The sequence below is a fragment of the Hemicordylus capensis genome, chromosome 3 (assembly GCF_027244095.1).
Source record: "Hemicordylus capensis ecotype Gifberg chromosome 3, rHemCap1.1.pri, whole genome shotgun sequence".
NCBI classification, from domain to species: Eukaryota; Metazoa; Chordata; class Lepidosauria; order Squamata; family Cordylidae; genus Hemicordylus; species Hemicordylus capensis.
Window position 1 is genome coordinate 37213073 of NC_069659.1, and position 26526 is coordinate 37239598.

The window sequence follows — 26526 nt, forward strand, 5'->3', positions numbered from 1 at the left end:
CGCAGTGTAATAATTTTAACTGAAGGATTAAATATTCTATCCAGATTTCTCCAAGCGCACACTGCTTCGAAGAGTGGCTGCAGCTGAGTGGTGGAAACGATCCTCTGCCGCTGCTGGGAAGAGCTTTCAGGGCTGACGATACAGGGAGGTCAGCACCTTCTAATTTCCACTTAAAGATACCTCCCGCCACCCCTTCCCGCCCCTGCAGCGCCCACAATGGCTGCCAAATATGGCTATGGCATTGCCACAGGCCCAACCTGGCCACCCCATCCGAACAAACACCTTCAGGGGGAGCAAGCAAGGGGCCAAAATGCCCCCCCCCGGAGTACAAATGGCGCTCCATGGGAAATGGAAAGGGTGGGCATGCATACCCTGGCCCAGGAAGACCCAACTTCTCCACTGCCTCTGTTCCTTCCAGGCCCTCTCAACCACATGGAGCCTATTGTCCCGCTGTGCTGCTACCGCACCTCCTTCCTTCACCGATTAATTCTGGTGTAAACTCTGCATCTGCATAAAGGCCGCAGGCGCCTTAAAGTACCTTTTAAAAACTTATGCGCTGCGGTCTTTCTACCAGAAAATACAGTACATGGTTTTATGGCTATTATATTAAAATAGCAGTATATAATGTTTGTACAATCAATATCCTTTTGATGCGGTAAAAAGGCAAATTCCATGCTAGGAATCATTAGGAAGGGGACTGAAAATAAAAATGCTAATATTATAATACCCATATACCAATCGATGGTGTGGCCACACTTAGAGTACTGCGTAGAGTTCTGGTCACTGTATCTTAAGAAGGATATTGTAGAACTGGCAAAGGTTCAGAAAAGGGCAACCAAGATGATCAAGGAAATGGAGCATCTTTCATATGAGGCTAGGCTACAGTATCTGGGGCTCTTTACCTTGGAAAAGAGGTGACTACGGAGTAATATGAGAGAGATGTATAAAATTATGCATCGAGTAGAGAGAGTGGACAGAGAGAAACTTTTCTCCCTCTCTCGCAAGACTAGAACCAGGGGTCATCCCATGAAACTTACGTAAGGGTAGGAGTTTTAGGACTGACAAAACGAAGTAGTTCTTCACACAGTGAATAATTAATCTATGGAATTTTCTGCCACAGGATGTGGTGATGGCCACTAGCTCAGATGGCTTTAGACAAATTCATGGAGGACAGGTCTATCAATGGCTACTAGTCTGGAGGCTATAGGCCACCTCCAGCCTTAGAGGCAAGATACTTCCAAATGCCAGTTGCAGGTGAGTAACAGCAGGAGAGAGGGCAAACCCTCACCTCTTGCCTGTGGGCTTCCGAGAGGTGTCTGGTGGGCCACTGTGAAAAGGATACTGGACTAGATAGGCTTTGGGCCTGATCCACCAAGGCTGTTCTTATGTTATTTTATTATTTATTTATTTATTTGATTTCTATACCGCCCTTCAAAAAATGGCTCAGGGCGGTTTACACAGAGAAATAATACATAAATAAGATGGATCCCTGTCCCCAAAGGGCTCACAATCTAAAATCTTATCCAGTGGCATACTGTCACTGAACATGGAGGTTCCATTTTGTTATCGTTCCATTTTGTTATTGAACTTTATGGGAGAAAGTGAGAATGGCTTGCCTAAGACCCTCCTGAGATCTCATTGCTGAGCTGCTATTATTATCCACCACACCCTTAAAGGCAAGTGGTTATCCAAAGAAAGTGCTGTTAACAAGCTCCACCCCTTCTAACTGAGCAAATAGACACCTTTTAAAGTGGTGATTCTTTTATATTTAGCAGTGGGGGGGAGCAACTGGTCCTATCCAGCCCCAGCACAGTATCCCTCCAGTGGCTGTTGCTGGTATTTGCCTTACGTTTCTTTTTAGATTGTGAGTCCTTTGGGGAAAGGGGACCATCCTATTTATGTATTTTTAAAAAATGTAAACTGCTTTGAGAAATTTGGTTGAAGAGCGGTACATACTGTAAATAGCAGTCATCATTTGTGCACTCTAAAAACAAGCCAATTCATTCCATAGCAATTCCTTTCCCTTTCCCTCACCTTTCTATACAGTAATTAAGTTACAAATGTCTAGTATAGATATACTCATTGCCTTGGTGTTCAATTCAAAAAGATTATAATTGACAATGTAATTTCCACAGCTCTTTCTCAGTCCTGAACAGAAAAATGCTGAGCATTAAGACCTGCCAGGTCTATAAGTCACCACAGGAGAATACTTATGAGCAAAACATCAGAGAAGGCCACCACAAAGAGAAGGCCACACAGAAGAATGACAGTTAACACCATATACTGCTGGCAGTTCTGCAAGTTCTGCTAAAATATTTAATAATGGGCTTTTTGCATCTTTTTTCTCTGCAGCTAGCTTTGCTTAAGAAAGAGTGGTCACATCAAGTAGACATAACCTCTGGCTAGGTTTATTGCTAGCTGCTTAGATACAACGGCACACACATCATGGCTTGCATTCTTTCATGGCAACAATAATCAAGAGGGCCAAAAAGACGTTATCCCTCATTACCTCCTATTATTTTATGAGCTACTGCAAGAAGCTACTAATGTTGAGAAAACCCTGCAATGTATTGTCTTGCTCTTCAGGCAACCTTCAGACATTATATACTATCTTTTCAGAGCATATTTCTTGTAATAAACAAATGAAAGATACCAACATTGTTAGAATGGATTGTAAAGCTCTTGCACATTATACCCCCTTCACAGGGGTTTTCCAGGGTATTTGAGAGAACTGAGAGGAAAGTACAAACCATAACGGCATTGATCTGTTAGTCATTCATTTTGGCATCACCTTAGTGATGATACCCATTGATACAATCACAGTGGGCAGATACTGGCTGCCATGAAGAAAATTACTCAAAGTCGTCCTATTGAAATTAAACATCCAAGTCAGGCAGTGTCTAATTTGTTGTTTGAATTTCAATGGGACAATTTTGAGTAATTTTCCTCAGGTCAGCCATTCTTTCCATGCTCCCTGAAAGCACTTCCAAGGAAGTCTGCAGCTACCCAGGAGATTCTCAAGAGCCAACTCTTCATTTCCCATAGAAATAATAAGCTACCAATTGGCAGCAGAAGCTGCCAGTTAGTAGATGCTTCACCCTACATCCATCTTTTTTTCCCCAAAGCAAGGGCTTTGAAATACGCTCCCTGCTTAAATAAGAGCATCTCCTTCTCTGTTTGTTTTCAGGAAGACCCTCAAGATTCTCCTGTCTTCCAAGCTTTTAATTAGAATTATTTTTAATAATTTTAATAACTTATTTTATATTGTTTTTATGTATTTTAATCTGTGATTTTTAATATTAAAATTTGTACGTTGCCTAGAGATGTACATATCAGGCAGTATAAAATTTGATAAATAAATAAAAAAGTCTTAGGAGGCAAAGGAAAACCTTCCACCAATCAAGCTGACCACTGGTGAAGCCTGACCTTCCTCAAAGCTCTCACCAGCTTCTAGCCAAACACTGTAACTGGCCAGTGTTATCAATATCAACATCTGGGTCAACTCTACCCTCCATTCTGATATTGTGCTGCCTTGTGCACACTTCCTTCAGCTCTTGGTCCTGCAGCTCTAAAGTACAGTAGAATTAAACGCTGCCACAATTGCTTCTTGTTCTTGGTTGCCTTACCTGACTCATTTCATGGGCTATCTCATAAGATACTGACTCTTGCTCTGCTCTCTGGCCATTGTTAAGTGTTCAGGTCTGAAAATGAATTCTCACCAACTAAGTCTAGTCGAGATCCTAATCTTGCACCTCAAGAAAGCAAGCAATCTCAGAAAGCTTCCTAAGATCCACACCTTAAAATCTGCTTATATTTGCGTTTTATGTTTTCTGCATGTGATGCTAGAATACAAGTAGATAATAGGGCAGTTCACACATCTATAAACCCGGCAGGAGACAAGTCCTACCCAGTTTCGGGAGCTGTGTGCACTCCTGTATTCTGATCGTGTGTGTTCCCGTATTCTGATCATGTGTTAGATAAAATCAAAGTTGCAGGCAGGGAGCTTGATAGTCTGTCAAGCCTTAACTGGGTGGGATGGTTTTTATGCCAACCTCATTCAGAAGCTGGAGACAGAATCTGGGTAGGGCATGCTTGTCCTACTCAGCTTGACAGACGATTAAGCTCCCCGTCTCCACTGTTGTTTTTATCAAGCACACAACCGCAAAGCACGAGCGTGAGCAGCTCCCAAAACTGGGTAGAACTCGTCTCCTACCCAGTTTCTGGTTGTGTGAACTGCTCTAATAATTACAGTATGAATAGCCAATCTATAGCAGAGAGAACCCATGCTATGTCTTTATAAGAGCCGGAGGGACTACGGTCCTGCCTGTGGCACAGGCACAGATGTAGGACTCCGCTCTTGCTTGCCACTATAATGCCAACGGCTCTTCGTTTAATAGACTGGAGGCAACCTGATGTCATGGGAGGCTGTGGCACACACATACTGTACGGCACCCTAGACTACAGCATATGTAACATGTCTAGAAATGCCATGTCCATCCTACAGCACAGAATGAGCTGAACGAGCTTCACATCTCTTACCTGCAACAGATGACAGCTTTGCACGACAACGCTAGGTCCAGGAAGTACTGCCGGACTTCAAAGGAAAGGGCATACTTCAGAGTCTGACCATCAATAATCAAAGCAATATCATTTTCTTTGCCCAACGAATCCCCGAGGTTCGTACAGTGCTGGGTCAGCGCAGCTCTTGTTGCCTAAAGGAAGCACACAAAAAGGGGGAAAGAAAAACACCGCCACATTTTACTACCATCTCACCCTCTCTGTAAACCACAGTAGCGAACAATCATTAGTGGGATCCAAGCCCAAAAGAGCAGGGAGGGCAGCTCACGTTCTGAATGTGTTGTTTTGTAAAACTATTACAGAGGTATCGGCCATACTTCATTAGATGGCAAAGTACACTGCATTAACCTGTGTAATTTAAAAAAAATTCATCCCCTTTCGGCTTTATAAATCTATAAGGGTTTTACAGTATGAAGACATTAGATCACTGCAATAAGACACAGGAGCCTTAAAAATAATTGCTTTCAGATTGGGGTCATGATCATTATCTCTGCTAACTTGGCAAAGAGGCACCTTTTAATGTGGTGATTCTCTTTATTTAGCAGCGGGGGGAGTAACTGGCCCTATCTACCCCCAGCACAGTACTTCCAGTGACGGTTGCTGGTGTCTATCTTATGTTTCTTTTTAGATTGTGAGCCCTTTGGGGACAGGGATCCATCTTATTCATTTGTTAATTCTCTGTGTAAACCACCCTGAGCCATTTTCGAAGGGCGATATAGAAATCAATCAATCAATCAATCAAATAATCATCCAAATGGAAACTTCTTTGCTTCTTCAAGCTCACTAGCTGGTCCTGCACAGGTCACATTGGGTTCGCCATTGGGAGCTGATGCAGACTATCCATATGACAATCCTCCTTTCTTTTCACCACAGTACCCTGACATGCAAGCATACTCATCAGTTAAATTTCATTAGACTGCAAAGTATGATTATATTTACATGCGTAATTAATTTTACAGAGTGGACAGCTTCACCTGATTGCCTGTAAATACAGAGTAAGGAGGAGGGAACTGGAGGTTCCCATGGAGTAAGTGCTCATAAGAACATAAGAACAGCCCTGCTGGATCAGGCCCAAGGCCCATCTAGCCCTGCATTCTGTTTCTCACAGTGGCCCACCAGATGCTGCTGGAAGCCACAGGCAGGAGTTGAGGGTGTGCCCTTTCTCCTGCCATTACCCCCCTGCAACTGTTTCTCAGAGCCATCCTGCCTTTTGAGACTGGAGGTGGCCCACAGCCCTCCGACTAGTAGCCGTTGATAGACCTCTACTCCATGAAGTTATCCAAACCCCTCTTAAAGCCATCCAGGTTGTTGGCTGTCACTACATCCTGTGGCAGAGAGTTCCACAAGTGGATCACGCGTTGTGTGAAAAAGTACTTCCGTCTGTTGGTCCTAGACCTCCTGGCAATCAATTTCATGGAGTGACCCCTGGTTCTAGTGTTGTGTGAGAGGGAAAATAATTTCTCTCTCTCCAAATTCTCCAAACCATGCATGATTTTATAGACCTCTATCAGGTCTCCCTGTAGTAGTCTTTTTTCTAAGCTAAAAAGCCCCAGGTGTTGTACTCTTGCCTCATAAGAAAGGTGCTCTAGGCCCCTGATCATCTTGGTTGCCCTCTTCTGCACCTTTTCCAGTTCAACAATGTCCTTTTTAAGATGTGGTGACCTGAATTGTACGCAGTACTCCAAGTGTGGTCACACCATAGTTTTGTATAAGGGCATTATAATATTAGCCGTTTTATTTTCAATCCCCTTTCTAATGATCCCTAGCATTGAATCTGCCTTTTTCACAGCTGCCGCACATTGAGTCACCACTTTCAACGAGCTGTCCACCACAACCCCAAGATCCCTCTCCTGGTCCATCACCGACAGCTTGGATCCCATCAGCATATACTTGAAGTTGGGGTTTTTCGTCCCAATGTCCATCACTTTACACTTGCTAACACTGAACTACATTTGCCATTTTTTCACCCACTCGCCCAGTTTGGAGAGATCCTTTTGGAGCTGCTCACAATCCGTTTTCGATTTCACTACCCGGAAGAGTTTGGTATCATCTGCGAATCTGGTCACCTCACTACTTACCCCGGCTTCTAGATCATTTATGAATAAATAAAAAAGCACTGGTCCCAGTACAGATCCCTGGGGGACCGCACTTCTTACTTCCCTCCATTGTGAAAACTCTCCATTTATACTTATCCCATGACTGCTAAGTTTCCTCTTTGATGAGGAACTTTGTCAAAAGCTTTTTGGAAGTCCAGGTATACTATATCAACTGGATCACCTTGATCCACACACTCATTGACACCTTCAAAGAAGTCCAAAAGGTTGGTGAGGCAAGATTTACCTTTGCAGAAGCCATGCTGGTTCACTCCCAGCAGGGCCTGTTCTTCTAGGTGCTTTACAATTTTATCCTTGAGGATGCTTTCCATCAATTTGCCTGGAACAGACGTTAGGCTAACTGGCCTGCAATTTCCCGGATCGCCCCCGGGTCCCTTTTTGAAAACTGGTGTTACATTTGCTACTCTCCAGTCCTCTGGTACAGAGCCTGATTTCAGGGATAAGTTGGAAATTTTAGCAAGGAGGTCGGCAATTTCACGTTTGAGTTCTTTGAGGACTCTTGGATGGATGCCATCCGGCCCTGGTGATTTGTTAGCTTTCAGTTTTTCCAGACAGTTTACTATATCATCTCTTGTCACTACTATCAGCCCTAACTGGCTGAAAGACAGGAAACAGAGGGTAGGTATAAATGGAGAGTTTTCACAATGGAGGGAAGTAAGAAGTGCGGTCCCCCAGGGATCTGTACTGGGACCGGTGGGTCACAAACCCATCTCTCTATACCTCTAATGATCGAATCACCCACTACAAGGAGGCCCCCACCCCCAGAGGAGTATCCCCCGTGCGAGAGGATATGGGCTCCTCTTCCACGGAAGGGGTCCCTTCTAAAGGAGCATTTCCCTCTTCCTCAGACTGATGTCCTCCTTGCCCAAGACATTCATTCTCCCTGACAGCAGAGGAGCTACCAGCCCTGGAGTGGGATGCCTCTATCACATCCCTGAAGGTCTCGTCCACATGCCTCTCTGTCTCTCTGAGCTTCTCCAGATCTACCACCTTGGTCTCAAGGGAATGGATTTGTTCCCTGAGGGCCAGGAGCTCCTTGCACCGAGCACACACCCATGACTTCTGCCCATGGAGCAAATAGTCATACATGTGGCACTCTGTGCAATACACTGGGAAGTGCCCCTTCCCCTGCTGACTTTCTATCTTCATACTGTCTTGTCGGTTATTTACAGTATTTAGAGATAGTTTACTGTAAGTAGTTTATTATCTGTTTATTAGAAGGATAGGTCTCAGCTGTAATGGTCAGCTATTTAACTGTCCAAACAGCCTTTCCCAAGAATATGAGGGATATGAGGGAGGAATATGTACTTACGTTCTCTTCTCCACCAGGCTCCTTGTGATCCAAACTCCCCCGCACACTTCCCGCTAAACTCCTGCAAAACTCCTATGTCCTGTTTGCTATCCCTGTTCACTATGCTCTCAGACCTTCACCTATTTTGTAGAGTAGCCTTCCAACTGACACACAGGATGTGAGTCCTGGAAGGTATGTCATCTGAAAGCACCATCCAAATAAGCCAATACACTCAGTTACTGACTTCCACCCGAGATTCTACCAAGAGTATCTGCCCAACTTCAAATCTTGGTGTCAAACTGAGCAGAGATTTTTTTTCCACTTCTTGAGTGGAAGTCAGTAACCGGGCATGTCAGCGATCTTGGACAATACGTCCACTGGGAGTGCACACTCCCTGGGAACCTCTTGGGTTTCCCTAGGAACAAGGTCTATTTATTCATACTTTAGAAGATCTTCTTTAGAGCATTACAGTTCCAGAACTGTGGCTTCATAAGACAGCCAAAACATATGAATAACATTGGAATGGGATTATATTTGTCAGGAATGAAAAATATGATCTGTATAAAACATTGTAATCTTGTGACTGTTTTATGGACCCAGATTCCCACAGGAAAAAGTCACACATCCAGAAAACTTGTGGATTACAGCACTGCCTATCTGTATCTGATTTGACAAAAAGATGTGAAAAATGAAGATAAACTACTTAGTAGCAAAAATACAACTGCAGGTACTGGCTACCAATCCTTCAGTTAAGATAAGCATTCACTGGCATCCCATTCCTAGAACTGCGTTGGCATAACTGCTTACAGTTGCACTGCAATATTCATGCAAACCAACGGAATTTGTTTCAGGATGTCAAGGTGGCATAGCAGTCATTACACACCATCCTATTTGTTGACACAGCAACAACTGCTTCCAACGTTATTTCAGTCTGCTAATTTGCACAAACAATTGCTCATGTACATCTATAGGACACAACTCAGCTGAAGTTATGCATGTTTGAAGTCCATTTATCTGAACAGGAGAAGTAGGTGTGTCCCTAATTAAAATAAAGTAATAGTGTAACCTGTGACCTCTCCAATAGTGCCGGTGCTTCCATGTTCACAGAAGTGGCACCACACAATTGCCCCATTAACACTTAGTGTCATGTCAGCTACTAAGAATAAATATTTGTGTAATTATACAGCTGAGTCAAGAATTATGCCCTTCTAAACTGTGCTGAAGTTGGAAAAACAGGTTGAAAGGCTGCAATGGTATCTGCACACACCTGCACACATAGTCCCAGAATATCTGTGTCTCTTGCTCTGCCTGCTGTTGATGAGATAGTGAGGGGAAGCACAGTAGCCATTCGGAGGGCGTTTTAATCAATGGACTGTGTGGCTTTCGAGATGTTAAGTTTAAATAAATTGCATATTGCAAAAGCTCAAAAAGAAAAGAAAAGAAAAAGTGAGCCAGCATGGTGTAGTGGTTAGAGTGCTAGACTAGGACCGAGGAGACCCGAGTTCAAATCCCCATTCAGCCATGATACTTGCTGGGTGACTCTGGGCCAGTCACTTCTCTCTCAGCCTAGCCTACTTCACAGGGTTGTTGTGAGGAGAAATTTAAGTATGTAGTACACCGCTCTGGGCAAATTGGAGGAAGAGCAGGATATAAAAAATGTTACACACACACACACACACACACACACACACACACACACACCTTGGAGTAAATCCTTTTGAACTCAATGGAACTCACATCTGAGTAAGCATGCACAGGATCAGGCTGTGAATGCAGGAAGAAATTTGGGGAGTTTTCTTGTGTGTCTTTCTTACGCAAAAATATATATAAATAACTGGAATGAAAGACTGGACATCTATGCAACCCTCATCCTAAACTGTCATGTTTTCGGAATTCTCTATGAACAGCTAAAAAGTTTCATCTCAACAGCAGCCATAGTGATTATTGTCTTTTTGGCGTCTCTTTTCTCATCTGTTGACTGCTGTGGTTTTCAGAAAATCCGAAAATGCCTCATTATTAGACTCAAAACACTATACAAACAAATGCCAAAAATTATTGTTCCTGGCAAGTACTAAATTATTGTGTGGGATCCTTGAGATCTTCCAGTTCCCAGCAACAGGGCCTCAAGTGTCAATTTCCCTGATTTTTCTGAAATATTTCACAAATCCCTTTGTAGAGAGAGGGAGGGGAGGAACCTATACTTTCTCTCTCTCCCTTCTCTCTATATTATCAACACCCTGTTCCCACACAGTTTGCCAGCCTAATAAGCTTGTGCAGAAAATATCTTTATTCGGCATTAGCAGCTTTTTATATCCAAAAAGGAAACAGCTTTCTAGTTTCATGCATTATATAGCAGATCGTCATCTTTAATACATTCTTGACCCAACAGGAGTATGTCTTCAGGCGAGTACTTCTTAACAGAACAAGACAAGTAGCATTTCCAACAGCAGTCTAACATGACCTATCCTGTCATTATCAGTAGCAAAACAACATCTTGGTTACATACGCATCTCAAATCAGTTCCAGAGATTAAGGGAAAGGAGTGGCAAGGAGGAGAAAGGAAGTTCCAGTCCACAGATGCCTTGGAGGATGAAACAGAGGCAGAAGGACCCTATACGGATGTCAGATCCTATGTGGGTCAGTAAGCAACTGCTTCAGGAGTCTCCATTTCCTAAGCCATGTTAGGTACACTCCCACTTGTGGGATCAGGAGGGACACATGTCCCTGGGCCATGGGGACTAGGCCCCTCGCCAAGGCTCCCTTCCCCACCACTCTTTTACCCCTTCACCCCGCTGCACTTCCCACCTAACCACCATCACTGGGCCAGACATGCTACTGTGCACCAGCCACTCTCTGTGTCACCCCCCCTTCCTCCTGCATCACCGGGGGGTTGGGGGGGGGCTCGTGCTGGAAACAAGCATATGGCAGCCCCTTGCCCTTTCCAGTGGAGGAAGCACTTCATCAACTGGAGAGGGTGATGCTCTGCCTTGCATTCCCCCCCCCCGCACTGGCCATGCTCCCTACGTTGGTGTGATGGTGTAGGGAAGGGTTTCTTAAGCTTGGGCCCCCAGATGTTGTTGGACTACAACTCCCATCATCCCCAGACATGGCCTTTGTGGCTGAGGATGATGGGAGTTGTAGTCCAACAACATCTGGGGGCCCAAGCTTAAGAAACCCTGGGGTAAGGGAAGGGTGTGCCTAGCGCACTTGGCAGTCTCAGCAGCTTGTCTCCAGACCAGCAAGAACTTTGCTGCATCCCTGAGTAGAACCCCAAGGTCAATCAACTGGATCCAGCCAAGGACAAGTTAGTGGCCCAGGATATACCCTTAGAATTAAGGAACAAGGTGCCACTGAATGCCCAGATTAGGAATTATTTTACTAACACCCCACCATGTAGCACTTGGGACAGTTCACATAAGTATGTCATACTTGATGACTACAGCAACAATTTGCATGTGTGAATGGGTCATCACAGCTCAAATAAATTTTCACATCACCTCATTCCTTTTCAATGGAGTCAGCTTTCCCATTCCAAGGAGACCCAAGTTCAAATCCTCTTTCAGCCATGAAACACACTGGGTAACTATGGGCCAGTCACTTATCTCTCAGCCTAACCTACCTTACAGGGTTGCTTTGAGGACAAACATTACCATGTACACCACTCTGGGCTCCTCAGAGGACAAGTGGTCCATAAATGTAAAAATATATAAATAATCATGAGATGTACACTCAGGGCCGCAACAGATGTTGTGCAAACAGGTATAACTGGAATCTCCAGACAGTCTCTCCCTCCCACCCGCCACCACCACTTTAAAGCAGCTGCCCAGGAGGGACATCCCCCTGGTGGTTGTCAACTGGCCAGAAAAAAAAGCAGTCTGGCCTGTTCTTTCACCCTGAGATGCAGAAATCTCCAGGTGAAGCTTTTCATACTGGAGAGAGAAACATGATCACCTCTGGTATTTGGACAACCAAACTGCTGTTGAAAACAGGGCAACTCTGTTTTAATTGTAAACCGTTTAATTGTTTTTATCCCATGAAATGGTTTTGATTCTTTATTCAGTGAAATTGTTTTAATTGTTTTTACTGTTTCATATTTGTTGTTTTAAATTGTGTACACCGCCTAGAGATACACATACCAGGCAGTATATAAATATGATTGATAAATAAACCTTGTCCAGGGGTGGCCCAAAGTATTGCGGCTGCCAAACCCTGCCTTGCCCCAGCAGGGCCAGCTCCTTATATGAATACGAAACTCAAGGTGACGTTTTCAAGCTTTGAAAGTGGGTGAGGTTGCCAGCAGTCTCCTTTTCTCTCCTTGTGCTTCTTGCTGAAGCTCTGCTGGCACCCCAACAATCTACCACCTGTGGCAACTGCCTGACCATGCCTCATGAAAGGACCGCCCTGACTCTGCTTCTGATGGCTGAGGAAGGTAGCCATTTACAAAGGAGGACAAAACTTCAATGCCTTTATGGGAAGAAAACCTTTACTGGGAAGATTTTCCAAATCATGCAGGGAAGAGACAAACAGCTTCTGCCAAAAATTCCCCTCCTATACAGCTAGTGTTGGTACCTACTTTCCTTTGCTTCTGATCAACAGGGAACAAAAGTAGAGTCATGCTGGCCATAGCAGGTGACAGAAAAGGGCAGACTAGGGAATCACTGAAGGAAACAGTGTGGGGCGGTGGGGGCCACAACATGTGAGACTTTTGAAAGGACAGGCAGAATCTTCAGCTAAAGACCAGGCAATCCTGGTACCCAGAATGGATTCAGTCATCCTCTGGGAAAAGAACGAATGAGTGTAACCTCGCGCTTCCCACCAGAACCAGAGCATGACCCAGCATCTCTCCCTCCATTAGGATGGAAATGAACAGTAGTGAAGACATTTTTCAAAAGGTTAACTGGCAGACTGCTGAGTAGTTATTAGAGCCCTGTTAACAAAGGGAGATCTGTGAACGAGAAGTCTTCCAAAGCATGAGCCAGTTAATCTGTTTCCAGTATGTTTATCCTGCTTCTAAGGAACTGTCAGGCCACAGCTGGGTGAACCATAACATTATGTCCAGCAAGCTACTCAAAGCAACAGCAAATGCTCCTTTTTTAAAAAAAAAGGAGGAGGAAAGTTGCAGGTGTTTTCTACCAAACTGGTAAAAAAAAAGAGAGCAACAAGAAAAACTGTCTTTATATGTGTCATCCATAGGCTTCAAGCCCATGTTGTAAACTTATTTATTTTGCAATTTATGCCCCAGCACATGGCTTCACAGAGCCTTCATATGGCAAAGAAAGCTCCTAATCTAGAAGCTGTGCATCTTTTACGCTGGGAAAAGCTTAAGATGATTTCTGCCTGTCAAGTTAATGTTAGAAGTATAAGAGCAGCCTAGTCAGTTGGCAATCCTAGCAAATCTCTGCTTGCTGCAGTTTAAGCACAATGAAAGCAGGGTGGCCTCTAACGACTTGCAACCCGATCCTGTATATACATTCATCAGAATTGCCCCTCTGAGCCTAATGGGGGTTGCCCCCGAATTCAGTGTCCATAGAGTGCTAGGCAGGGGAGCTGATAGGTGCTGAAAAGTTCCGAGGCCTGAGTCCATAACCCCCAAGAATAAGTCTCTAATATTCTAATACAGCACCTATTAAGGTGGAAGCAGCAGAGAGGCAGGTGAAGCTAGGAGCTCTCCACTGCTTCTGGAAGAGGTCAGGGAGGTGGCTGATGAGATCTGGGGCTCTGAGTAATTCTGAGCCTGGACCCCATGGGCCACCCCTGACACCAGGGAATGATCCGAGGGCATGTGAGACAGCTACCTTGCTGGAGCTACACGGGTTCTGATCAATGCCTGGATGAGAGACTGCCTGAGAACCACCTTGAGTAGGAAAGGAAAGTTTGTGCTGTCAAGCCACCTAATGGCACAGTGGGGAAGTAACTTGCCAAGGGAGCAAGAGGTTGCTGGATCGAATCCCTGCTGGTATGTTTCCCAGACTATGGGGAACACCCATATCAGGCAACAGCGATATAGGAAGATGCTGAAAGGCATCATCTCATACTGCATGGGAGATGGCAATGGTAAACTCCTCCTGGATTCTACCAAAAGAAAACCACAAGGCTCTGTGATTGCCAATATCAACAGGATTTCAGTGTGTGAGGCAAATTAGGAAGTGCATACAACCCTACCACAAAGATTGATACCAGAATGTGACCAAGCCCACACTGGGCTAATTTTACATCATTCAAAAAATGTGGTGTGATCCTTCACCACATGAGGTAATTGCTAGTGTAAAGGGACACACCTGCTGGGGAAGAATTTAAGGGCATGCATTATTGCCTCTCCCAATGCTATTGCTGAGCAAACAGACTTCCCCTGTTTAATTGCAAATAATTAGCCACAGTCCTGGAGGCACCATTTGCTTATGGTTTGCTAATTCTCTCTCTGGGGAACAGGCTAGTCACTACAATCGCAACAATCCTAATCCAAGGAAAATGAGGGCATGTCCTAGCAAAGGATTAGCTATTTTGTCTATTTCCCAAATTGTAGCAGGTAATTGTAGAACAATTTGTAATGATTCAGTGCACAGCCATGTAAGTGTTCTCTCTCTCCCTTTCTGGGGACTAGAGAAGACTAGGAAATTATGGCAGGATTACTTTTGGCCTGAAGAACTTTTCCTGCTAGAGTAGGATTTCCAGGTAGGACCCCTATGGCTTTAAAAGCTGCAGAGCAGCTGGAAATGTAGCATTGGAGGCTTGTCCCTGAATGTGGATTAAGTGATAAGGGAAGTTTCACCTGCCAAAATTTCCTCCTGTTTTGCAGCTGCTAAAAGTGTCAAGGGTCCTGTAAGGAAAATGTTGGTCATTCTAAGCTGGCGTGATAAGGTGCTACCTCTGAGAAAACTGAACATTCTTCTCTCTTCCTGTTGGAAAAACACAAGGGTGTGTTCCTATACTGTGACTGGGAAAGAGAATATGCTTTATATATTCCTAGAAGGCTTCTAGAGACTGAGATCTCTAACCTCAGTGACGGTGCTAAGAAGAAGCAACCAGCATTTTGTATTTCTTTGCTACAGGCTATTTAAAATATTGCATTTTTCTGTGATCAGTTTGTCTTTGCTGTAGAAGAATGGTAAGGTAGGGAGGTGCTCAAACTGGTTCGGAGGTCCAGCATTCGATGGCGGGGGGGGGGGGATTACCTTTAAGGGACTGGGAGGATGCTCTTACTCCCCCCCACACACACACATTTCCCCCATTGGCGCTCTTGCCAAAATAACTTGTGTGGCACATCGGGCACTTCCATTTTGATGCTGAACAAGGCGGCAAGGAGGTATGCTCCTGCCCTGTGCCAGCGATTTTGTTCAGCGTGCTGGTGGTGGAAACGCGAGTGCGTTTGTTGAGAGCACCGGGGGGGGAACGTCGGGGGGGAAACGTGGGGGGGGGCGTGGGGGGGATGTGGGCAGGGGGGGATGTGGGGGGGATGTGGCGGGGATGTGGGCATGGGGGGAAGCACCCTCTCAGTCCCTTAATGGTAACACCCACTGCTACCGAACATTCAGTTGGACGGCTCGTGCACATCCCTACTGCAAATATGGTGAAAAACTGTAAGAATGTGGTGAAAAATAAGGCATTCTTGGCACACCCTTTTACTCATTCCTGTATAAATAACATCACACACTCCCCACATGTGTACGAATAAAAATATGATAAATATTTATATACCACTTTTCAACAAAAATTCCCATAGCAGTCTAAATAGATATAAATAAATAAAATGGTTCCTTGTCCCCAAAGGGCTCACAATCTAAAGAAGAAACATAAGATGGACACCAGCAACAGCCACTGGAGGGATGTTGTGCTGGGGATGGATAGGGCCAGTTGCTATCCCCCTGCTAAATACACCCCTGCTAACTTAGCAAAGAGGCACCTTTTAATGTGGTGATTCTCTTTATTTAGCAGGGGGAGAGTAACTGGCCCTATCCACCCCCAGCACGGTACCTCCTGTGACTGTTGCTGGTGTCTATCTGATGTTTCTTTTTAGATTGTGAGCCCGTTGGGGACAGGGATCCATCTTATTTATATATTATTTCTCTGTGTAAACCACCCTGAGCCATTTTTGGAAGGGTGGTATAGAAATCAAAATAATAAATAAATAAATAAATAAATAATAATACAGACAAACATCTGCCACACAATACACCAGATATAATTGTAGTTGAGAAGAAAGAAAAACAAGTCAAAATAATCGACATAGCAATACCAGGGGATAGCAGGATAGAAGGAAAAGAAATAGAAAAAATCACAAAATACAAAGATCTACAAATTGAAATTGAAAGGCTGTGGCAGAAAAAGACCAAAATCATCCCAGTGGTAACTGGCACCCTAGGTGCAATTCCAAAACAACATGAAGTGCACCTCAACACCATAGGGGCCACAGAAATCACCATCAGCCAATTACAAAAAGCAACTTTACTGGGAACAGCCTATATTCTGCGATGATATCCTTAATAACAGCAACAACACTGATAATAAAATTCAGCCATCCCAGGTCCTTGGGAAGGACTCGATGTCTGGATAAAACAAACCAGTCAATGATACCTGTCTGACTGTGTAAACAAGAAATAATAATAATTAATAATAATAATAATAATGAGAATCACCACTTTAAAAAGTTACCTCTTTACTCAGTTAGCAGGAAAGCATGCATGCAAACGAACACACACACCTGTGAGAAGGGCTCAAAAACCTTTTAAGCATATATACCTACTGCAATCATCTCATATATTCATTCAACATCAACATTGAAGAACAAGAGTGAGTTCTCACTCAGCCATTGAGGCCCTTCCCTCAGGCGCCCAAGGACATTTGTCTCCCCTCTCCCCCTTGATAGCTAAGCCCCTGGCATAAGATATACCTGTGTGCTACATTGCCACAGTTATCCCAGCACCGACACTGGTAGATCCTTCAACTGGAAAACATAACTGAGTGTGATTTTGACTGAAATCGTGAGATTGATTTGGGGAAGAAAGTGTGGGGAGAAAGTCAGGGGAAATCTGACAGCCTAAATGACTTCTCTACCACTTACAGCAGGGGTTCCCAACCTGTGGTACTCTGGATGTTGCTGAACTACAAGTCCCATCATCCTGAGCCACAATAAATTGCAGCTGGGGTGATGGGATTTGTCGTTCAGCAACATCTGAAGTACCACAGGTTAGGAACCTAAGAGCCAATTTTCCCTTTTCACTCAATCATAGGAAATGTAATAGTTAATCTGTCCCCTCCTCCCATTACGACGACAAGCAGTTTAAAGTTAAACTGCTTTAATTTTCTCATTCACTATTTCAAGAAAACCACAGGCAAAGCTGCAAAGCTCCTGGCAATCATTATAACATTGTTCATACATAATTCTGTTTACAAAAAAACATGCTTTCTGACTCTGGTGACCTGTATGAATTTAATTCCGTTCTCCAGAGTACGTCATGTTGATGAACAGTAGGGCACTGTTAGAAGTCTTGGAATATAATTTGTTGACAGGCAAAGAACTGGAGTATGCTGAAGCCGAGTTGATGTGTGTGGTCTGCACTTTTGGGACCACATCCTGAGGTTCTGGAAGAAACCTTGTGATGGTTTGTTTGTATTTTATCACTTTCCTAAAGCTTTACAGAAAGGCTCCATCTAATCAGTACAACTCAGCAACTGAACTAAAACGCACACGCGCACGCGCACACACACACCTGACAGGCTGAAATTTCATAGGACCACATTCTATCCATTAAAAGGAAGAAGGAGAAATCTTGTGAAATTTAGTGCAGGAAACTATACCATACCCAGTTTTTGGCATTGCCACCTCTGCTCCTGACAAAGACCTTAGGAATATAGGAAGCTGCTTTTTACCGACGGTCAGACCTTCAGTCCATCTAGCTCAATATGGTTCACACTGACTGACAGCAGCTCTCCAAAGTTTCAGGAACTTGTCCCTCCCGGCCACCAGCTGTACCTGGAGATACCAGGAACTGAACCTGCAGCCTTCTGATCTGCCACTGAGTTACAGGCCCATCCCTTGTGCCTTGGATCCACAAAACCAGCAACAGGGTTTTCATGATCCCTCCTCTTTCCACTGCAACCCTGTGCAACCCCCTCGTAGTTGCCCCTAAGTAATGGGATATGGTGTGGTTCACTGCTGCAGGGGATGGGGGAGAGAATCAATGGAAATTTGGGAGTCTAACCTTGCATGAGTGGAAGAACCTCCACATCACAAAAGGAGCTCTCTAAATCCTGCCCCATGCCTTTAGCAATGCATGGCAGGCAGAAATTCAATAGGTGCAGCTGTTGACTCCATCCCTGGACCTCTGTGCTGGGGAATGTATGTATGTATTTATTTATTTGATTTATATACCGCCCTTCCAAAATGGCTCAGGGCGGTTTACAATTAAAACAAACCACGAAAACAATAAAAAGCTAAAACAAATTAAAAACAATATAACAACGATCAACAATTTAAAACATTTTAAAATAGCAATTAAACAATTCCAGTAATTAAAAGCCCCAAAATCGGGTTAGAATTTTAAAACCCTGGAAAGCCAGGCCAAACAAATACGTTTTAAGGGCTCTCCTGAAGGCAAATAAAGAATTCAAATTATGGATTTCCACAGGGAGTGCATTCCACAGCCCCGGAGCAGCTATAGAGAAGGCCCGCCTCTGAGTCGCCACCAGATGAGCTGGTGGTAACTGGAGACGAACCTCCTCAGATGATCTTAATGTGTGGTGGGGATCATGCAGATTGAATGTTTATACGGCTTTATTCTTTAAAAGCTCGAACTAGATGTACAAAAATACATCCAGTATTGTTAAAATAAATAAGCGTGCTGCCCAGCTTTGGGATCTGTGTGCTCTCCCAATTTTTGATCATGTACAGAGTAAAAGCCTAGGCAAGAGGAGGAGGAGGAGGAGGAGGAGGAGGAGGAAGTGATTCTGAGGGACCTCATGCTGGGTAGACATTTTCCTCCCACCTCATTAAACAGCTGGGTACACATGCTGGGTAGGACAGCACCGTTTTATCCAGTACGAGGCTCCTACATGATCACTGCCTCCTCTTTCTACCTAGGTTTTTACTCACATGATTAAAAAATCAGGAGTGCGTACAGCTCCTGAAAACTGGGTAGAACACTTGTCCTGCCCAGTTTATGGTCATGAGAGCAAGCCTCATATATTTTTAACAGCCCAAATAACATGCATGTTGGTTCCTCACAGAAAAAGAAAAATAGGAGCATAGGAAGCTGCCTTATACTGAGCCAGACCCTTGGTCCATCTGGCTCAGTATTGTCGACACAGACTCATAGCAGCTTCTCCAAGGTTGCAGGCAGGAATCTCTCTTAGCCCTATCTTGGAGATGCCAGGGAGGGAACCTGGAACCTTCTGCATGCAAGCATGCAGATGTTCCTCCCAGAGCGATGCCATCTCCTAAGGGGAATATCTTACACTGCTCACATATGTAATCTCCCATTCAAATGCAAACCAGAGTGGGCCCTGCTTAGCAAAGGGGACAATTCATACTTGCTACCACAAGACCAGTTCTCCTCCCACTTACTGTGGGCACAGTATTTTTAAAATGTATATATATGTAACAAATCATTCTCAATTTAAAACAAATCCATACAAGAACATCTCCTATTTTAAAGAAAATCTTTGTAATAGATAATTATTATTTGTTGTAACCATGGGCGCCTGGCAGCCATTTGACTACATCATCTCATTGTATTTGAAGCCTGGATAACATTTGGAATGTGCTCCCTGTTGAAATAAGAGCCTCCCCATCTCTGGCAACTTTTAAAAAAGCACTGAAGACACATTTATTCACCCAGGCTTTTAACTAGATTTATAGTTTTAATATTTTTAATATTGGGTTTTAAATGTTTTAATGTTTTAGATGATTGTAATTGTTAATTGGTTTAATGTTTTAAATGATTTTAATTGTAAACTGCCCAGAGACCCAAGTTTTGGGTGGTATAGAAATATTGTTAATTTTAAAAAAAAAAAAAATTCCAGATAAAACTATTGTGCTGTTAGAGAAAAGTTATATCTCTTTCACAGGTAAAATGAATGACTCTCTGTTATCTGCATCTCCATTACACATACTTCCTAGCAACAGTAATGTTTGGGGGTTTAGCTCTCTTGCCCCAATATCATGCAAGAGCCATTCATGCAGCCTTCAAGCCATAAAAATACAGTCACAGAGCATGGTTTGAGAACACAAGGTGCAGCAAAGGAAGTCCCACCCCACTGCTGTCACCCAACCCCTGCTGCCAGGCGCCCATGGTTACAACGCTATTTGCCTGCAAGTGGAAGCGCTGTAACCATGATGGTTGGCACTTCCGAAAGCAGCAATCTGGATCGCATGGGGTTGCTGCTCACGGAAGCACCAGCCATCATGGTTACAGTGCTTCTCCCTTCAGATAAATGGCATAACTGTGAGCGCCTAGCAGGAGGGGATGAGTGACAGCAGTGAGGCAGGACTTCCTCCCCACTTTTGCCGGTGCGCTCAGTAACATCTGAGGAGGACTACAGGTGAAACTCGGAAAATTAGAATATCGTGCAAAAGTCCATTAATTTCAGTAATGCAAATTAAAAGGTGAAACTGATATATGAGACAGACGCATTACATGCAAAGCGAGATAAGTCAAGCCTTAATTTGTTATAATTGTGATGATCATGGCGTACAGCTCATGAAAACCCCAAATCCACAATCCCAGAAAATTAGAATATTACATGGAACCAAGAAGACAAGGATTGAAGAATAGAACAATATCGGACCTCTGAAAAGTATAAGCATGCATATGTATTCAGTACTTGGTTTGGGCCCCTTTTGCAGCAATTACTGCCTCAATGCAGCGTGGCATGAATGCTATCAGCCTGTGGCACTGATGAGGTATTATGGAAGACCAGGATGCTTAATTAGCGGCCTTCAGCAATTCTGCATTGTTTGGTCTCATGTCTCTCATCCTTCTCTTGGCAATGCCCCATAGATTCTCTATGGGGTCAGGTCAGGCGAGTTTGCTGGCCAATCAAGCACAGTACACTGTATACTTTTCAGAGGTCCAATATTGTTCTTTTCTTCAATCCTTGTCTTATTGGTTCCATGTAATATTCTAATTTTCTGGGATTGTGGATTTGGGGTTTTCATGAGCTGTACGCCATGATCATCACAATTATAACAAATTAAGGCTTGACTTATCTCGCTTTGCATGTAATGCGTCTGTCTCATATATCAGTTTCACCTTTTAATTTGCATTACTGAAATTAATGGACTTTTGCACGATATTCTAATTTTCCGAGTTTCACCTGTATAGTTCCATTCTCCTCTGCGCTGGTGAGAAATACCACTCACTGAAAATACCAGGCCACGTATTGCACAGCATGAGGAGGGTGGAGCCAATGCGGGCTCACAGAAAAGCCCTGGGGGCTCTGCAAATGCTTTGAGTAGCCCACCCATGCTCCAGAAGTGCAAGGTGTAGAATCCAAGGGAAAGCATTGTGGTATGCAAGGACAAGGCAGTGGAACGGAATCAGGAATATTAATAGCTTAATGAAATCAATAATATGTCCAGAGAGGCAAGTGCAGACTGCTTTTTCCGTGCTCTTGCTGCCAGCTGTTTTGTTAGCCCCGCCTCTACTCCAGGACTGGAACACAAGTAACTAAAGCCCCGTTCAGAAGCTGGAATAGATTAATCAAAAACACCACACAAGTTAGACTGAAAACATATATCCAATGGCCAAGTGATGTGTTTCCAATCTAACTAGCACTTCTAGAGCATGGGTGGGCTAATCAAATTATTTGCCCTCTTGCACAAAGATCCAAGCCCGCAGTAGAGTTGGTGGATCCACCGAGAGCACACAGCAGTCTGAGTAGATTGGCTCCACCTTCCTAACACTGCACAACATGTGGGTCATTGTGTCCAATTCGGGGGCCCTTATTTTGAGAAGGACATAGACAATAAACTGGAATGAGTTCAAAAGTGGGCAACACAAATAGTGAGGGGCCTGGAAATCCAAGCCTATGGGGAATGGTCAAGGGGGCTGGGTATGTTTAACCTAGAGACGAGAAGACTAACAGGAGATATGGTAGACATCTTCAAATATCTGAAGGGCTGTCGCACAGGCGATGGCATGAACTTGTTCTCTGTTGCTTCTGTGGGCAGAATTAGAACCAACTGGTTGAAATTACCAGGAAACAGATCCAGGCTAGATAATAAAAGGAATCCATTAGCAGTAAGAGCTGATCAGCAGTGGAGGCGCCTGCTTTCTTCCATGGAAGTTTTCAGGCAGAGGCTGGCTCACCATTTGTCAAGGATGCCATAGAAGATTCCTGTACTGAGAAGAATTTGGGAATAGAAGACCTCCCTTTCAAGTCTAAAATTCTAGGATTCTATTATTCCTGCACACAGCTATGTAGATTCCATTGACTTCAATGTGATTTAAACAATCTAACTGTGCTGCTTAAACATCATAGCATCATATATTCACATATGAATTTAACCAGCGAGAGATTTGTGGGCAGGCCGGGGTTCTTTGGCTATTGTCCTTCCTCCATCTGGGAAATATGAGTGGTTACCTATGATAAAATTCTTTTAATGTATGGCAAAGTTTCGTGTGTGTTTTCTTTTTGTCTCAAAACTGAACAAAAAGCTTCACAAAGTAGTGGGAACAATAGAAAGGATTTAACTGCAGAACAACGTTCCGACAGACATTCTGCAGCCAAAGTCGATGCAGATTTTCCAATGTACCTTAACCATGGTCGGGGGTGGGGGGTGGGGTTCACCATCTGTTTAGAGAAGACCATTTCAGTCGAAGCGGTCTAATTCCTGTGCCCCAGGGACCTGTAAGGAAATCTGGCCTAAGGGAGTTTAGACTGGAGATGGAATGATGGAAATAACAAAGCTAGGAAAATGCAGGGGGAAGATTCAAGGCAACCAATGGTCCAGCTTTTACAACAGAAATCATGCCTTGTGAAATGAAGCAATGCTAGGAAGCATGAATATAACATGCAACATTCACTACCATATTTCACTCTACTTTGGAAAGAGAGCAATGAGCTAAGGGCTCCAGGGGTGTTCCCTGCTCAATGAGAAGAACATAGAAAGTGGCCTAATTTTATTTATTATATTTGTACATTGTCCCAAACTTCCATCTCAGGGTGTTTTGCAGCAACACAGAACAAATTAAAGCAGAAATTAAAAACTTAAAACAATTTGAAACCACAAGTCTAGTTAAAAAGCTTGGGTGAATACATGTGTTTTTAGTGACTTTTTAAAAGTTGTCAGAGATGGGGAGGTTCTTATTTCAACAGGAAGTGCATTCCAGAGCCTTGGGGCAGCAACAGAGAAGGCCTGTCCCCAACGAACCTTTCTGGATTATCTCAGTGGGCAATAAAGCTCATAGTGAAGAAGACATTCTCTTAAATACCCAGGGCCTAAGCTGTTTAGGGCTTTATAGGTTATAACCAGGTTATAACTAGGGATGTGTGAAACGTTTCGGGTACAGAACGATCTGTACCCAAAACAGCCAATTTCGGGTGATTCGGATCCAAACCGAATCACCCTTCTAGCCCTCCGAAATTTTTCGGAGCCGAAACGAATCACCCCCGTTTCAGCTCTGAAATATCTGTTGTTTCGGCCCTCCATTTTGTGGCCAATAAATGCCTTCTTCTTCCCCCTCCATTTTGAGCAATGACGTCTATTTGAATTTCCCGCCTTTTTGCCTCCCATTGACTTCAATGCAAAAAGGTCTGATGAGACGTCTACTCGAATTTCGGGTCCCAGGGGCAAAATAGTAGGGTGGGGTGGTAGTGCCTAATGGTGGAGGCTACCACCCCAATTGCAGAGAGATTGGCCAAAGGGCTGATTTTTGGTGAATTTTTGAAGTTTTACAGTCTTTGGGGCAGATTGGGGGCATAACGTGGGATCTAGGCCAAAAGAGTGGGGTGGGGTGGTAGTGCCTAATGGGTGGAGGCTACCACCCCAATTGCAGAGTGATTGGGCAAAGGGCTGATTTTTGGTGAATTGAAAATCTCATTTGCTATCATAGAATCCACACTCAGAACATCTCAGAAACAACAGAACCCTGTACACCATGGGTTAGCAACCCATGGGGGTGGTTGGCACCCTATGTGCACTACACCACCACTCACTCTGGGCCACCCCAGCACCCCCCAAGTGCACTTATGGGGATGCTGAAAACTCCATTATACCTTATGAGGAAAAACCTTAAAGCCGTGTAAATTCAACAATTCACCAAAAATCAGCCCTCTGCCCAAATCCTTTGAAAAAATTCAGGTAGCTTCCTTGCCCCTACCTGGCACTACCACCAACCCCACACTGCTCTAGGCCACCCCTTTCCCCCTGACGTGAAGCGATACACCCTCCATTATACCTAATGGGGGGAAACCTTAAAGACGCGTAAACTTCGACAATTCACCAAAAATCAACCCTTTGCACAATCACTCTGCAATTGGGGTGGTAGCCTCCACCCATTAGGCACTACCACCCCACCCCACTCTTTTGGCCCAGATCCCACGTTATGCCCCCAATATGCCCCAAAGACACTACAAAAATTCACCAAAGATCAGCCCTTTGGCCAATCCCTCTGCAATTGGGGTGGTAGCTTCCACCCATTAGGTTCTACCACCCCACCCCACTCTTTTGGTCCCAGGATCCATTTTTTAATCCAAATCGATTCAGATTCAGATTCAGATTAATCCGAATCCAAATCGAATCGGGGGTGATTCAGAAGGGCCAGATTCGGATACAAAATGAATCGGAGGTGTTTCGATTCAGATCCAAATATAAACACCGAAAATCCAAATTGCACACCCCTAGTTATAACCAGTACCTTGTATTTTGCTTGGAAACTTATTCATAGACAGTGTCGCTCTTTTAATTTAGGAGTAATGTAATCTCTTCAAGATGACCTAGAGACCAACCTCAAGGTCTGAGGGCCAAAGTAGATGGGACATGGGAGATCCACAAATAGGAGCCGCTACGATGTGAAGTAGGGTGATTGTGTGCTATTACTTTAAAAGAAAAGGTAGCTGCACACTTTAATTTTTTTTTTAACTTGCTCCCTGATCACGAGCAATTTACATGGAAACAAACCCCATTACTGAAATGGGGAATGTCTTTGATAATAAGCCGGTGAACGCAGCCAAGCTTGCTACAGCTTGCCAAAAAGCAGTGCTCAATTGTGTGGCTGTGCAATGCAATTGGAATTGACCAGTTTACAGCTATAGGTACTTCCTGTGAGCCATCTCTGCTCAAGAATCCCCTGAGGCATCCCCTAGACTTCACTACTATCTGTTGCTTTCCCCGGGTCTGCCTATTTGCATGTCAAACTCCTCCCAGGTTCCTGATTTTCTTTGCCTTATGCTACGTGCATAAACATTATAAGACCTACCTTGTCTGGGCTGGGCTTTGACACCAGGAGCTAAATTAGCAAAGGGTAGAGAAATGTCAATTATGTTTAAATTGCCAATCTTTTATTCTAGTTTGCTTTTTGTTACTCATCGCCCAAGTCTTCATCGTGGGACAAGAAATGAATTGAAATATATAACTAAAATGGAACTTGACAATCTATCCTGCTCTTGTCTGGGCCCCTTCGGACTACCTACTGGTTATACACACTCTATAAGAACTATGGTGCCTACAGATGCATCTGTGATGAGCGGTTGCCTGAATGCCAAGAACATTACTGCAGTCCAGTGCATCTGGACCATGTTCCCCTATTGCTTAACACCTGGAGGAGCCCGAGACGGGGTTGTGTGTATCCCACAAGTCTATGAGTCCACTGTGCAAGGACGGAATTTGGCAATCGGCTCGGAATGCACACAGCCCCTATAATGAGTTCAACAGTGAAGTCTTCACCTTTAAATAATTCAGGCTGCCTGTTCGAACCACAAGAACAGAAACACCACCGGCTGGGAGTTAGGGATTCAATTGTACACTCACTGGACATGCAGATTATCTATTGCAGAACATTGACTTTTGGAAGATCCATGGTCTGCTGAGGGTAAAGAGCGGCTCTCCTAGCCTTCCATTTAATTTAACAGCTATATAATCAGGGAAATTGGCCAGTGGGCCTCATTTCTGCACTTACTGCATCTGTAGTTCTTTTGCCCTGGGCTTCCTTCAGGCCCTAATTAACCCTTGCTCATCAAGCAAGTCTGTATTCCAAAGCTGCTTAATGGCAAAAAATAAAATAAAATGGAAATGTGGAGCCGCCAATGTGGCACACGGGACTCTAATGTGCAGGAGCATTACGGAGACTACATTTATTAGGTAGTAGTAATAAGAGCTTAAAACTGTGCTCCCAAATTTTCAGCCACTGTTCTTCCTAGCAACTCTTCAGCTTCTAGCGGTGAGATTCAGCTGTGATTTGAGTGAGTTAGGCTATAGTCCTGAGCATATTTACGGTAACATTCGTTCTACGAAACCAATTAGCCATGTACTGAAGTAAAACTCTTCAGGATCAGGGCGCTAATCATCATTTTAATGCTGGCTTTTTTTTTTTAAGGTGATCAACT

The 26526-nt window shown here is 44.0% G+C and overlaps 1 protein-coding gene across 14 annotated transcripts in view; it reads right to left on the reverse strand.

Moving 5' to 3' along the window:
- ATP8A2 (ATPase phospholipid transporting 8A2) overlaps positions 1 to 26526 on the reverse strand; it is a 595211-nt gene that overhangs the window by 346588 nt on the left and 222097 nt on the right. For all 14 annotated transcript variants that reach the window (XM_053308077.1, XM_053308075.1, XM_053308074.1 and 11 more), the window contains one exon: positions 4540 to 4712. In XM_053308077.1, the coding sequence (XP_053164052.1) occupies positions 4540 to 4712 (173 nt within the window). The remainder of the gene's footprint in view (positions 1 to 4539; positions 4713 to 26526) is intronic.